General features: G+C 47.4%; 1 protein-coding gene across 1 annotated transcript in view; it reads left to right on the top strand.

The window, feature by feature from the left end:
- SLC11A1 (solute carrier family 11 member 1) overlaps positions 1-13,866 on the top strand; it is a 209,686-nt gene that overhangs the window by 129,913 nt on the left and 65,907 nt on the right. The window contains exon 9 of the mRNA XM_069616837.1: positions 2,980-3,138. Coding sequence (XP_069472938.1) covers positions 2,980-3,138 — 159 coding nt within the window. The remainder of the gene's footprint in view (positions 1-2,979; positions 3,139-13,866) is intronic.

Consider the following 13,866-nt stretch of genomic DNA (forward strand, 5'->3'; position numbering starts at 1 on the left):
AGATGCTGAATGATTTCCCGATATCATGAAGGAGCCTTTGATATGAATGGTTCCTACTGGAAGGACACCTGGGTGCTGCGAGGGGTGCATGAACATGAAGACTTCCACACACCCCATAAACCATTTCAGAGATGCGACGGCCGCACTGTCTGCAGTCCGCTCCAAGACACAGGTGAGGGATGGAAGCAAGCAGCAGTGACATCAGACAGGCATACATGTACCCGGTCAAGGCCAGAGAGGACATGCCAGAAACGGCGCACAGTGACTCTGTGTCACGTACTACAAGTGTGCACTGCTACACCGCACTTCAGGTGTGTAGGGCTTGGAGGTTGAGGTGCTTCTTTGGTGGGCACCAGTGATTATCCGCCTATCCCTCTTACCATCACTGATCCCCCCCTCCCCACACAAGCAGACTGCTCCAGGAGTGACAGCCCCTCGAGGGCAGGGCGGCCTGGGAGCCGAGCAGTGAGTAATCTCAGGGGAGATGGCTTTATCTGTGCCACTTCCTGTTCAGTTCCCCCTAAACCCCCCTGTCTGATGAGCTCATCAGAACTGATCAATAATTCACAGAGGTAATATGAATATCCCGTGGGGGCCGGGCCCGCCCCACCGTGCACGTGAGTTTGAAAGGCGCCACCACCTGACCCGGGTACAGGGGAGGGGGCGAGGGGCGCGTGGCCATTGTGGGGGGTATTGCCTTTGGCTGTGAAGGCCTGCACCATGGGGTATAATCACTCATCACCGGAGGCCTGCCCTGCTAGGGGGCCCAGGGCGAGCCGGGGAATTGCCCCCATCCTTCCAGCAATGTCGGGATATTCCTTCCTCTGCTATCAGGTCGCCCCCTGCCTAGCGGGGCACTCCTGGGGACGGGGGCATCATTATGCACTAACTAGCAGGGTAGCTCCGGGCAGCACAGTGCGCCCGTAACCATACTCCACACTTCCAGCACAGGGAGTGGCTTTCTTTTTAATAACACCAAAATCTGTTTTTCATATATAGCGCACTGCACATGGTTTGCATCTTCAAAGCACTCTAAATAACAAACAATCCTCCCGGGTGTACAGTACCACAGTCTTCTTTCATTGACCTGAGAATGGTGAAAGGCTGGGTTTCCACCTCTGGGATTCAGAGCTGCGTCCTGTGCCTTGCAACAGGCGTTGACTCCCAACTATCAAGTTCGGTCCTAGGGTTGGCAAAAGAGACAGGAGGTTGGAGGACGAGAGGTCATTATTCGCTGACCCTCACTTGCTTCTGCTCCGGTAGCACTTTTGCCTCCTCCTTTGCTCTCCTCTCCAGGTTTACCTGCCCTCCTCTCTTCTGGACCTCCCAGCTGCCCCCCACCCCCTGTCTATCTCCTTCCAGACCTGTCTCTGCAGCCAACCCGCCGTCTCGTAGTCGCCTCTTCTTCTTCCTCAGTCCTCAGCTATGTCCATTCCTCTTCCCATTCTCTGTATCCTCTCCTTTAAAGTTTGCCAGCTCTCGAGTCGGTTTCTTTCCCCGTTTGTCACTCCTTCCTTCTTTCACCCGCAGCGTGCCCCTCTCCCATTGTATCTTCTGCTAACCGATCCAGCTTCAGCCGAGGAGAAATACCCCATCCCACCCCATACCTTTCCACCATCAGTTTAGCGCCACACCCTTCCTCACACCTTTGAGGTAAGAGAATTAACCATCTGCACATATTTAAAATGTGAGGAAACTGCTCAAATGAAAAGTCCCTGTCTGACAACGTTGCCGTGGTAACAGAATATCTGCGTATTGCTTAAACAGTGTTTGAAGTAAGGCATATCGGTGGGTTAACGTGCCTGCGCGTGGCTCTGGGGGGTCTGTTACTAAGTTACATAGCCTAATTTAAAGTGTGCAATAGGCAATTTCGTTTGTGGGGTTTGCTAGCAACCTGTATAACGTGTTTGTTTATATTTCAAATAATTCATTTAAAATGATAACGATACCTGAGTGGGGAACTTCTCGGAGAATGCTGGAAGGTGTTCATGTAACTCACGAGTAGATGCACTTGCTGCAGAGATCTGTGTATATTGTGTGGCTCCTGTGTTTGAAACTTTCATCCTTCTGAGATGGGTATACTTGCTGCTTTTCAATCCAGTGACGAATCATTGAGCCACTGACTCCACCCATCACCAGTGCTCCAGAAGAACTGCATTGCATTGTTGTACCGCATTCAAGCTGACTCGTCTGATTCGAGACACCAACTTTAGCCATTGCCTACCCCTTCTTCACCTGATTCGAGCCGATCACCACTACAGGACCGCACCACATCGCTGGACTGTCTTGAGCCAAATCGACTGTCTCGAAACCCTCGATCCATCAGGAACAAGAGACTCAAAATGTCTCAAAGCCAATTTGCGCCATTGCAAAGTCCCTAGAAGCCTGACCTGGTGCTGTTGAGCCCCAAGAACAAGCATTAAAATCATTTTAAGTTGTTCCGTCCCCTAGCCTGCCTTAAGGTGCCCTGGTAAACATTATAAAGTTTGCACATTCGGTGTCTTCTCCTACAAGGGTGGGTTATAGCGTTTTTGATCAGTGTGTTTGTAGTTTCATTTTAACTAAAGGATCCTGTTGTAATATAAAGTTGGCTGGACTTTCTTTCATCTTGGTACTGTAGTACTGTTGTTGTTTGGAGTGCTTCTGTGTTAGCTCACAGAGTATAGCCTACCCTCTGCCCGTGCTACCTTAATGAGACGAAGGAGATACACCCGTCTGGCTGTGCTTGTGTCACCTCTATGGTTGGGATTATTGCTGGTTTAGTAGTAGCGTGGGGCTGAGTAGGAGATGTATCCATTACCCATTCATGGACTCGGGCAGAGCAATCATCTTTTTGTCTCACTAGCCTGTTGGAGAAACTTCTGGTTTTCATATAGGTAATTATGCTGCGTGTTTCTTGGCCTCAAGTTCCTCATCAGGGCCTTAAAAAACGTGCTGCATTTTGGTGGTTCACTCTACTCTCTCTTGTATTCTCCACAGACCAGAAACGTGGATCGATCCAGGAAGCCAGAAGTGAAAGAGGCCAACATGTACTTCATGATCGAGTCCACCATTGCTCTCTTTGTGTCCTTCCTCATCAATCTCTTCGTCATGGCCGTCTTCGCGGAGGCCTTTTACAATAAATCCAACCAGGAGGCGGTAAGTCAACCTTTCTGTTCCTTCTATTGCCATCTCCGGCCGCACTGCGTGATTGGGTGGCCTAGGGGGAAGGGACACTGGCTACAAGGCATATTCTGAACATTCTAAACAAGTTCTAGGAAGATTCCCCTACCATGACAGCCTTCAACATGGGGAAGGAGGTGCATTTTCTTCTCAAGTTTTGACATAAAACCATGCTTAGGTGTCCATTCATGAGCAGGCCGCTTGGGTAATCCAGATTTTCCACCAGGCAACAGCCAGTCATTGCATGAGGTTCAGGTGTGGATGGGTGAGGTCTAGCTGAGATGACATTTGGTCTCGCCTACTCACCCCTCACCCACATGTCATGGTGGCTAGCAGATGAAAATGACCATGAAATAAAGGCGCATTTCTATTTGTGACAATGTCATTTCATTTCTAATCCAGTAATAAGTGTGAGTCCAGTCAATGGCGCCCATTCATATGTCTTTTCAAAAACTGTTTTGCAGTCAGAGAAAGTCACACGGAGGACATATTTATAACAAGAGCTCTGCTATCGCTCTCTCTAGCCAGAGCTAAAAGAAATCCCAAATTGTGAAAATAAGTACACCAAAGCGAAAGGCAACAGAAAAAGGGGAGGTGATCTTAGTTTCCAAAATAATGAGATATACCGTGCTGCTGATGTCCAGGGAACATCACATTCTGACGTGAGAACACGTTTCTAGTGTCCTGTAAGCAATTTCAGGTGACAGGGGCTAACCGTCCTATAGCGAGGTCAGGAGATTTCCTGACCCGGTGGTGCTTTGCCAAATGTTTACCATTTTCATAGTCCCCCCCCCACAAAAAATGTAATGATCTCCTGTAACGTGAAGTTAAGTGGGGTATTAAATCGAGGGGGGTCTCAGGAAAAGGGGTGTGGTCAAAGAATGATGGGCGTGGCCTAAAAGAGGGGTTGGAGGCTTGGTCAAGAGCTACCTCTCCTAAACAATACGCCACGAGGCCCTGCAAGCATGTATTTTGGGGTCAGCATTGTCTCGGGTGGTCTTCCCTGTATACTGTAAATAAAGCTCCCTCTGGTTCAGTTTATAAACAAATGTTATTTGTAAATAAATGTCTCACTCAATATACACGTATTTCAATCAGTGAGTAAATCACCTTTATTCTGTAAACATAATGACCCAGGCCCTTCTCCTAGGTGCTCATTGAGGACTTAAACTCCCATGCTGGCTGCCTGTCCCGTGATAATCTGCCGCTATTAACCCCTTGATGTGCATTTTTTAGGTTTAAAAAGGGGTGCAGATTTTGAACTTTGCTGACGATAAATCCTCTGAGTGGAAGAGGCAAATGTTCATGGGGTGACTAAATACCTGCCCTGCACCCTCCTAATCCTCCCGTCGCTGGGCCGTCCTCTTTCACTGCGGTAGGAGGGATGCACCAGAAAAAAAGTCTATTTCCAAAACTGTCTGTTCGCTAAAGCAATCGTTTTGGCTTATTGGTGGCCTAATAACCCAAACAAAAAGAATGCCATGCAATGGCGTCACACCATTGAGCAGATCGGGCTCTAGCCCCCTCCTGAAATGTTGGGCTTTGCTGACTCGACCTGGCTCCAAAGGAGGCGCCAGCCCCTGGCCACTTTGAGGCAGAAGGCCTCTTTCGATGTGTCGCCGGCCCGTAGCACTCGTTAAAGAGCAGCATCCGCATCAAACATGCAGAGCACAAAAACCTATCCATGCTATATGAACAGACTCACTTTGATAAAGCCAAAGTCTTAACTTCTGGTCTCAGCTTTTAGATAGCCCACCTCTCCAGAGATTAGCATAGCATTATGAAAGTAAACAACCTCTGAATTGGGGTGAAAGGTAAGACTAGTGGCCAAAGGGAAGGTGAAATAGCTTTTCAGCTTCCTAGCTGGGCTCAGGGAATTCGGAGGGAAATGGGAGCAGGGATGGCTGAAGATGTGTCAGGGCTGGTGGGGTCCCATTTCTTTTTGAAGTTTGGGGCACCCATTACTGATTGGAACAATGGTCCAAGGCACCTGTGGAGTGCTTACATCAATAATGAAGTCAAAATAATGCAGCAAGGAGGTTTAAAGCTGCAGATTATCAGTAGGTTTCTGTGTCATAAGACTGCCAACATGGGGGTAGCTACTTGGGGGCCCATTTCAACTGTAAAAGGTGAAAGGCCCAGATGCCATCCCTCAGTGGGGAGACCGAAAGTGCAATGAGTTTATTGCCCTCACTCACTATCCACTTTCAAAACGGTCATCCAGCCCCTGCCAGGTTGACCGCCAGAGCCGTGGTCAGACCGAAAAGGACACAAACGTTAAATGGTGCGTGGCTTCGCTGTTAACAAAGGCCCTGCAATTACTAACATAAAACATTTTACTTTTAGCACCTGCATTCATATGCATACATTTTTAGGTACTTGAAATCGTGATGTGGGGTTAGGATTTGCATGCTAAGGGAGTGATTAGAAGGGAAGTGGTGACATGAGACATCTCATTCTCACAGCAGTCTTTAAGTGTGACGTTTCAGAAATGAAGGCGAGAGGTAGCTGCTTGTAACATTGAAGCTTCACCAGAATAGTCTCATTCAAAATGTGGAAAGATGTTAGGTGCCCCCACACAAGGAAGTTTGCCCCTCCCTCACAGCCTCTGGCGTTAGCGCCTCTCCCAACATTTGAAGTGTTAGTCTCCACCCCCATCCCCCCACCCCCCTGACATTTTAGCCTAGGTGCACCTCTGATGCCATAAACCCACCCCTTAATGAAGTGGTCCCCAGTGCGGCTAAATTTAGGGGTGGGGCTGAACACACATTCACATAAAACACTTTCAGACATGCATTCATCCACCAGTTACACAACTCATAAATGCATGCATACATAAAACCAAACACAGCATTGACACACACACCAACATGCACACATGCATTCATACATACACATATACATATTAATTTAATTTAAATACACATATATACACATTTAATTTAAAATAAAAATCAAACACTTACCTTACCTCCATATGCCCTTCAAAAGCATCCACGCAGCTGACACGTAGACATGCAGCCTGACAGGAGAGAACTCCTCTCCCATCAGTCAGCATGGTCACACTGACAACATGAACACACTGACTGACAAGATAGAACTCCTCTCCTGTCAGTCAGCGTGGTCATGCTGAGCAACGTGAACACACTGACTGACAAGAGAGAACTCCTCTCCTGTCTGTCAGCATGATCACGCTGACATGAACATACTGACTGACAGGAGAGGAGTCCTCTCCCATCAGTCAGTGTGGTCACACTGACAACATGAACACACTGACTGACAAGAGAGAACTCCTCTCCCATCAGTCAGCCTGGTCACGCTGAGCAACGTGAACCCACTGACTGACAGGAGACGAGCCCTCTCTTGTCATTCAGCATGTCCACGTTGTCAGCTGAATAACGGGAGGCACTTCTGAGCCCTGCTGTCTCCCACTATTTTGCTGTTTGTTGCGGAGCCAAACGGCTTTGCAAAAAACAGCAAAATCATTGCAGGGGCAGAGAGCAGACAGCACGGTCCCCCATGTAAATAAAGGACACAGGAGACTGTGCTGCCTTCTCATTAGGAAAGGGGGCCGCAAGGCCACCCACAAGCGCGAGGCCCGGGACAGTTTGCCCCCCATGTACCACCCTTGTGACGGCCCTGAGAGGAGGTGCAAAATAGAACCAATGTAAGCTACTTTGCATAAAATCAAAGGGCATTTTGGGAACATAAGAATTTGCATGTATGTTCGATATGACATATCTGTGACAATGATTCAAGCCTGCAACCCTTCTGAGAACATACTGCCTGACTGCTACGTTGATGTATGATAACAACGTGACAGTAAAATGACTGGAAAGCATGAGCCATGTATGCAGATTTAGACAGCTACACCCTTTGGGAGTCATGTGCTGGCTTTCCTGCATGCTGCTTTCCGGCACATCACCGACAGACTTGCGCGGCAGCTCAATGCTGCGTGTTTGCATGGGGGACTGAGGGAGGCTGTTGTAATGTAAGTCAGTCTTGTATTGCATCTCTGGCCAGGAATGCATGCTGATGGAATGTTGATGTATGCATGATAGACAGCGCAGGAGAATGCTGAGTGAATGTGCGTGTGAGTGTTCTATGAATGTCAGTTGGGGGCCTGAGCTGGGAGTGAAAGTATGGCCGATGGGGCTGTTCCCATGTCCACATGCGTCTACCTGAACCTGTGATGTACATACTGCAAGTAACTGGAACCTATACAAATGTATATATGTACAATAAAGCCTTCCTGGACTAAAGTACATGGCTCCACAGCTGGTCTGTGTACTTAAGGTCAGAGCCCTACCTTACAACATAACATAGGCCCATCTCAGAGGACGTTTCAGAGACTGCTGGGACAACGCCTTCATTTTTAATCATTAATACCTGTTAAACTGACCATTTCAAGCTTTTAGTTCCGGGGTCAAAAAAAGTGAAAAAGGCCAATTAATTAAGCAATATGCCCTGAGCAGCCGAGGCATTACCGACTCAGGTAATGCCCCAGGGCCCATAGTTATAGGCCCCGGGGCATTACCAGAGTCGGTAATGCCCCCGCTGCGAGGAGCATATAGCTATTAGTACCCCGGCCCGCAAGATCTGCGTGACTGGGGCACTAAAAGCATTTTTTTCTGTCCCGAAACGCTGCAGCTCTTCGAGACAGAAAAAATAATAATAATAAAACAGCCAAGAAAATGGCTGCCGGGAAAAGGAAATCCGTTTTCCCTTTCCATGGCGGCCATTGGGAGCGGATGCGCTGGGAACAGAAATGTTCTCAGCGCGTCCGTTCCCGAAAAACAACAGAGAAGAAGGTATGTGGCACACCTAATAACCCAAACAAAAAGAATGCCATGCAATGGCGTCACACCATTGAGCAGATCAGGCTCTTGCCCCCTCCTGAAATGTTGAGCTTTGTTGACTCGACCTGGCTCCATGGGCGGCGCCAGCCCCTGGCCACTTTGAGGCAGAAGGCCTCTTTCCATGTGTCGCCTGCCCGTAGCACTCGTTAAAGCAGCATCAGCATCAAACATGCAGAGCACAAAAACCTATCCATGCGATATGAACAGACTCACTTTGATAAAGCCAAAGTTTTAACTTCTGTTCTCAGCTTTTAGATGGCTCACCTCTCCAGAGATTTGCATAGCATTATGAAAGTAAACAGCCTCTGAATTGGGGTGAAAGGTAAGACTAGTGGCCAAAGGGAAGGTGAAATAGCTTTTCAGCTTCCTAGCTGGGCTCAGGGAATTCGGAGGGAAATGGGAGCAGGGATGGCTGAAGATGTGTCAGGGCTGGTGGGGTCCCATTTCTTTTTGATGTTTGGACACCCATTACTGATTGGAACAATGGTCCAAGGCACCTGTGGAGTGCTTACATCAATAATGAAGTCAAAATAATGCAGCAAGGAGGTTTAAAGCTGCAGATTATCAGTAGGTTTCTGTGTCATAAGACTGCCAACATGGGGGTAGCTACTTGGGGGCCCATTTCAACTGTAAAAGGTGAAAGGCCCAGATGCCATCCCTCAGTGGGGAGACCGAAAGTGCAATGAGTTTATTGGCCTCACTCATTATCCACTTTCAAAACGGTCATCCAGCCCCTGCCGGGTTGACCGCCAGAGCCGTGGTCAGACCGAAAAGGACACAAACGTTAAATGGTGCGTGGCTTCGCTGTTAACAAAGGCCCTGCAATTACTAACATAAAACATTTTACTTTTAGCACCTGCATTCATATGCATACATTTTTAGGTACTTGAAATCGTGATGTGGGGTTAGGACTTGCATGCTAAGGGAGTGATTAGAAGGGAAGTGGTGACATGAGACATCTCATTCTCACAGCAGTCTTTAAGTGTGACGTTTCAGAAATGAAGGCGAGAGGTAGCTGCTTGTAACATTGAAGCTTCACCAGAATAGTCTCATTCAAAATGTGGAAAGATGTTAGGTGCCCCCACACAAGGAAGTTTGCCCCTCCCTCACAGCCTCTGACGTTAGCGCCTCTCCCAACATTTGAAGTGTTAGTCTCCACCCCCATCCCCCCACCCCCCTGACATTTTAGCCTAGGTGCACCTCTGATGCCATAAACCCACCCCTTAATGAAGTGGTCCCCAGTGCGGCTAAATTTAGGGGTGGGGCTGAACACACATTCACATAAAACACTTTCAGACATGCATTCATCCACCAGTTACACAACTCATAAATGCATGCATACATAAAACCAAACACAGCATTGACACACACACCAACATGCACACATGCATTCATACATACACATATACATATTAATTTAATTTAAATACACATATATACATATTTAATTTAAAATAAAAATCAAACACTTACCTTACCTCCATATGCCCTTCAAAAGCATCCACGCAGCTGACACGTAGACATGCAGCCTGACAGGAGAGAACTCCTCTCCCATCAGTCAGCATGGTCACACTGACAACATGAACACACTGACTGACAAGATAGAACTCCTCTCCTGTCAGTCAGCGTGGTCATGCTGAGCAACGTGAACACACTGACTGACAAGAGAGAACTCCTCTCCTGTCAGTCAGCATGATCACGCTGACATGAACATACTGACTGACAGGAGAGGAGTCCTCTCCCATCAGTCAGTGTGGTCACACTGACAACATGAACACACTGACTGACAAGAGAGAACTCCTCTCCCATCAGTCAGCCTGGTCACGCTGAGCAACGCAAACCCACTGACTGACAGGAGACGAGCCCTCTCTTGTCATTCAGCATGTCCACGTTGTCAGCTGAATAACGGGAGGCACTTCTGAGCCCTGCTGTCTCCCACTATTTTGCTGTTTGTTGCGGAGCCAAACGGCTTTGCAAAAAACAGCAAAATCATTGCAGGGGCAGAGAGCAGACAGCACGGTCCCCCGTGTAAATAAAGGACACAGGAGACTGTGCTGCCTTCTCATTAGGAAAGGGGGCCGCAAGGCCACCCACAAGCGCGAGGCCCGGGGCAGTTTGCCCCCCATGTACCACCCTTGTGACGGCCCTGAGAGGAGGTGCAAAATAGAACCAATGTAAGCTACTTTGCATAAAATCAAAGGGCATTTTGGGAACATAAGAATTTGCATGTATGTTCGATATGACATATCTGTGACAATGATTCAAGCCTGCAACCCTTCTGAGAACATACTGCCTGACTGCTACGTTGATGTATGATAACAACGTGACAGTAAAATGACTGGAAAGCATGAGCCATGTATGCAGATTTAGACAGCTACACCCTTTGGGAGTCATGTGCTGGCTTTCCTGCATGCTGCTTTCCGGCACATCACCGACAGACTTGCGCGGCAGCTCAATGCTGCGTGTTTGCATGGGGGACTGAGGGAGGCTGTTGTAATGTAAGTCAGTCTTGTATTGCATCTCTGGCCAGGAGTGCATGCTGATGGAATGTTGATGTATGCATGATAGACAGCGCAGGAGAATGCTGAGTGAATGTGCGTGTGAGTGTTCTATGAATGTCAGTTGGGGGCCTGAGCTGGGAGTGAAAGTATGGCCGATGGGGCTGTTCCCATGTCCACATGCGTCTACCTGAACCTGTGATGTACATACTGCAAGTAACTGGAACCTATACAAATGTATATATGTACAATAAAGCCTTCCTGGACTAAAGTACATGGCTCCACAGCTGGTCTGTGTACTTAAGGTCAGAGCCCTACCTTACAACATAACATAGGCCCATCTCAGAGGACGTTTCAGAGACTGCTGGGACAACGCCTTCATTTTTAATCATTAATACCTGTTAAACTGACCATTTCAAGCTTTTAGTTCCGGGGTCAAAAAAAGTGAAAAAGGCCAATTAATTAAGCAATATGCCCTGAGCACCCGAGGCATTACCGACTCAGGTAATGCCCCAGGGCCCATAGTTATAGGCCCCGGGGCATTACCAGAGTCGGTAATGCCCCCGCTGCGAGGAGCATATAGCTATTAGTACCCCGGCCCGCAAGATCTGCGTGACTGGGGCACTAAAAGCATTTTTTTCTGTCCCGAAACGCTGCAGCTCTTCGAGACAGAAAAAATAATAATAATAAAACAGCCAAGAAAATGGCTGCCGGGAAAAGGAAAAGGAAATCCGTTTTCCCTTTCCATGGCGGCCATTGGGAGCGGATGCGCTGGGAACAGAAATGTTCTCAGCGCGTCCGTTCCCGAAAAACAACAGAGAAGAAGGTAAGTCGGGTAGGAAGGGCCGAAGGGAGGGAGGGAGGAATGCAGAGGAAAAAAAAACAAAGAAAAAAAAACGTACCTGAGTCCCCGGCGGGGGACGATGGAAGCTTCCAGCCGTGTGGAGGCTCGGAGCGGGGATGTCCCTGCTTCGAGTCACCACACAGCTGGAGGCTGCCTTCGTCCCCCACTGGAGACAAAGCAGGCAGAAGGTAAGCGGGGGTGGAAGAGCGGGGAGGAAAAAAAAACATAACTGAATTCCCAGCGGGGGACGAAGGCGGCCTCCAGCCGTGTGGAGGCTCGGAGCGTCGATGCCCCGTTTTGAGTCTCCTGATTAGCTGAGGGGCTGCCACGCCCCCTCACCGAGGACAAAGGCATGGGATCCGAGGGATTCCTGGCCGGGTAATGCCCCAGCAAGGGCAAATCAGAATGGTACTTTCATTCTAATTGCGCCCTCGCCGGATACTAATACTCGTTAATGACTGCAAATACAGCAGACGATAATGCTGTTAGCATACAGTGTGGAATTTTATTGGCTGTTTTACTTTGTTTCGGGGAGGGCAGCGGGTTCTTGTGCTCTGGCACTTGTTGCCTGTGTATCATGGTGGCCCTGTCTGTGTTCAGTTGCACAAAGCAGATGCTTAAAAGTTTTTTTATAATATATATAATATATCGTGGGTAGTGGTTGAGCTATATATGCAGACTTGTATTGCTATATCAGTGAAGGAAACAAAACACAAATGTTTCATTTAATAACATTAAGGAGCAAAGTCAAGTTTCTCTCAATGTCGACTTCGGAATATAAACATTCATAACACCACATTTCTATTAAGACATGTACAGCTTGGGCAAAAATATGCAATCCCTTTTCATTTCACCATGTTTCTACGTGAGATATGGACTTTGTGTGTTATCCAATGTTTTTCCAACAAATAGTCCAGCTGGTGCAATAAGACCCCATGTGGAAGCCAGATACCCTCCCCCCCTCACAGCCCCCATTCACATAAACTTATCCAAGTCAAGACTTGGGTCCTCATTATGATCTTGGCGGTAATTCGTCTGAAAACCTGCAGAATGACCAACACAACCATGTACCCTTACCGCCGCTCGACCCTGTGGATTGACCAAGAGATTGTGAGTGGTGGTCAATCGCTACTCGTGTAATCCACAGGGCTCCATGGGGATTTTTTCAGATTTACAGTAAGCGGTAATTCCGCCACAGATAATCTGCCCATTTTTGTAGGTGGAGAATTTACCTCCAGCTATATTGTGGAGGTAAAGCCACAAAACTCGTAGCATGGCTGCGCGGAAAAGTCGTGGTAAAATGGTGGTAATTTCATTACCGCCATTTTACGAACATTTTAACACCGTTTTTACCCGTGCCGCTGTATTTTTTATTGAGGCACTTTATTTTTGTGCTCTCTTTATTTTTGGATTCTTTATTTTGCCGCATTTCGTGTGGTTATTCTTCATTTGGACTCACTTTAATTTCCACTTGACATTTAGAGCCACATCACGGGTTTGGTGGGAAATTGGAGGTAAATCTGCTTATTTATCACGAAATTAATTTACCGTTACAGCCGCTAGATACTGTGGCACTAGTTGCGGTGGAAATCCCTGTTTGTTGAGTCTATAGGACTCTATGATGGAGATTTTCAATTAATTTACCGTGAGCAATAGTAGCAAGCAGTCCTGCATTGACCACCTAGACTACAATAGGGCAGTGCGGTAATGCAGCGGTAAAGTAGCGGTAATGAAATTACTGCAACTTTCCCACCGTTTTCATGCACCAGTTGCAAATGCGTGTTATTACCTCCGCGCCACCCCCAACTCAATGGTACTGATTCTAATGAAACTCAGAAATACAGCAGTGACGCCTCCAACATGAGTTTCATAGTAATAGTAAAAACAGGCGGTATTTTGAATACCAAAAACGAGCAATAGGCCAACTGACATTGAAGGGGTCAAAGCGGGGAGGGGGAGCACTGCCATATACTGTGTGATCTTTGAATAACTTCAAGAACATTCCAAAAACTCCTCAAGTAATCATGTGGCAATAATGATTAGATTGACATGTTAAAACGACTCTATTAAGTTTGTCACTTGGCGTTTATTCAATTTCTTTCGTGGTCTTTATACATATCCAAAAATAAAGATCATTTTTATAAACGTTTGTGATCCAGCACTGTGGCTTCATTCTTTTTTTCAAACGCTCAACGCAAGCTCCTCCTTCCGGAGTATTTTGTAGCATTCTGTAATGCAAAAAAACCCAAAACATACATAGCTATTTTACAATGTGTTTCACTCTTGTGCTCGGGTACTGAATAAGCCCGCATGATATTGTTCGCCCGACCCCTGAGTCACCGGATTTTGGGGTACAGTGACGTTCAGCAGATGCTTCGAACCTTTAACAAGTTCGGGGAAGCGATGTGTTTTGTTTGTTCCTTCATGTTTTGTTTTAGAGCCCAGTGGGGTGAGTCCCGGCCTTCTACAGGGCAGTGCATCTTTTAAAAATGCCCAGCACCCC

The sequence above is a fragment of the Ambystoma mexicanum genome, chromosome 9, assembly GCF_040938575.1.
Source record: "Ambystoma mexicanum isolate Mex_15411 chromosome 9, UKY_AmexF1_1, whole genome shotgun sequence".
In the NCBI taxonomy this organism is placed as follows: domain Eukaryota; kingdom Metazoa; phylum Chordata; class Amphibia; order Caudata; family Ambystomatidae; genus Ambystoma; species Ambystoma mexicanum.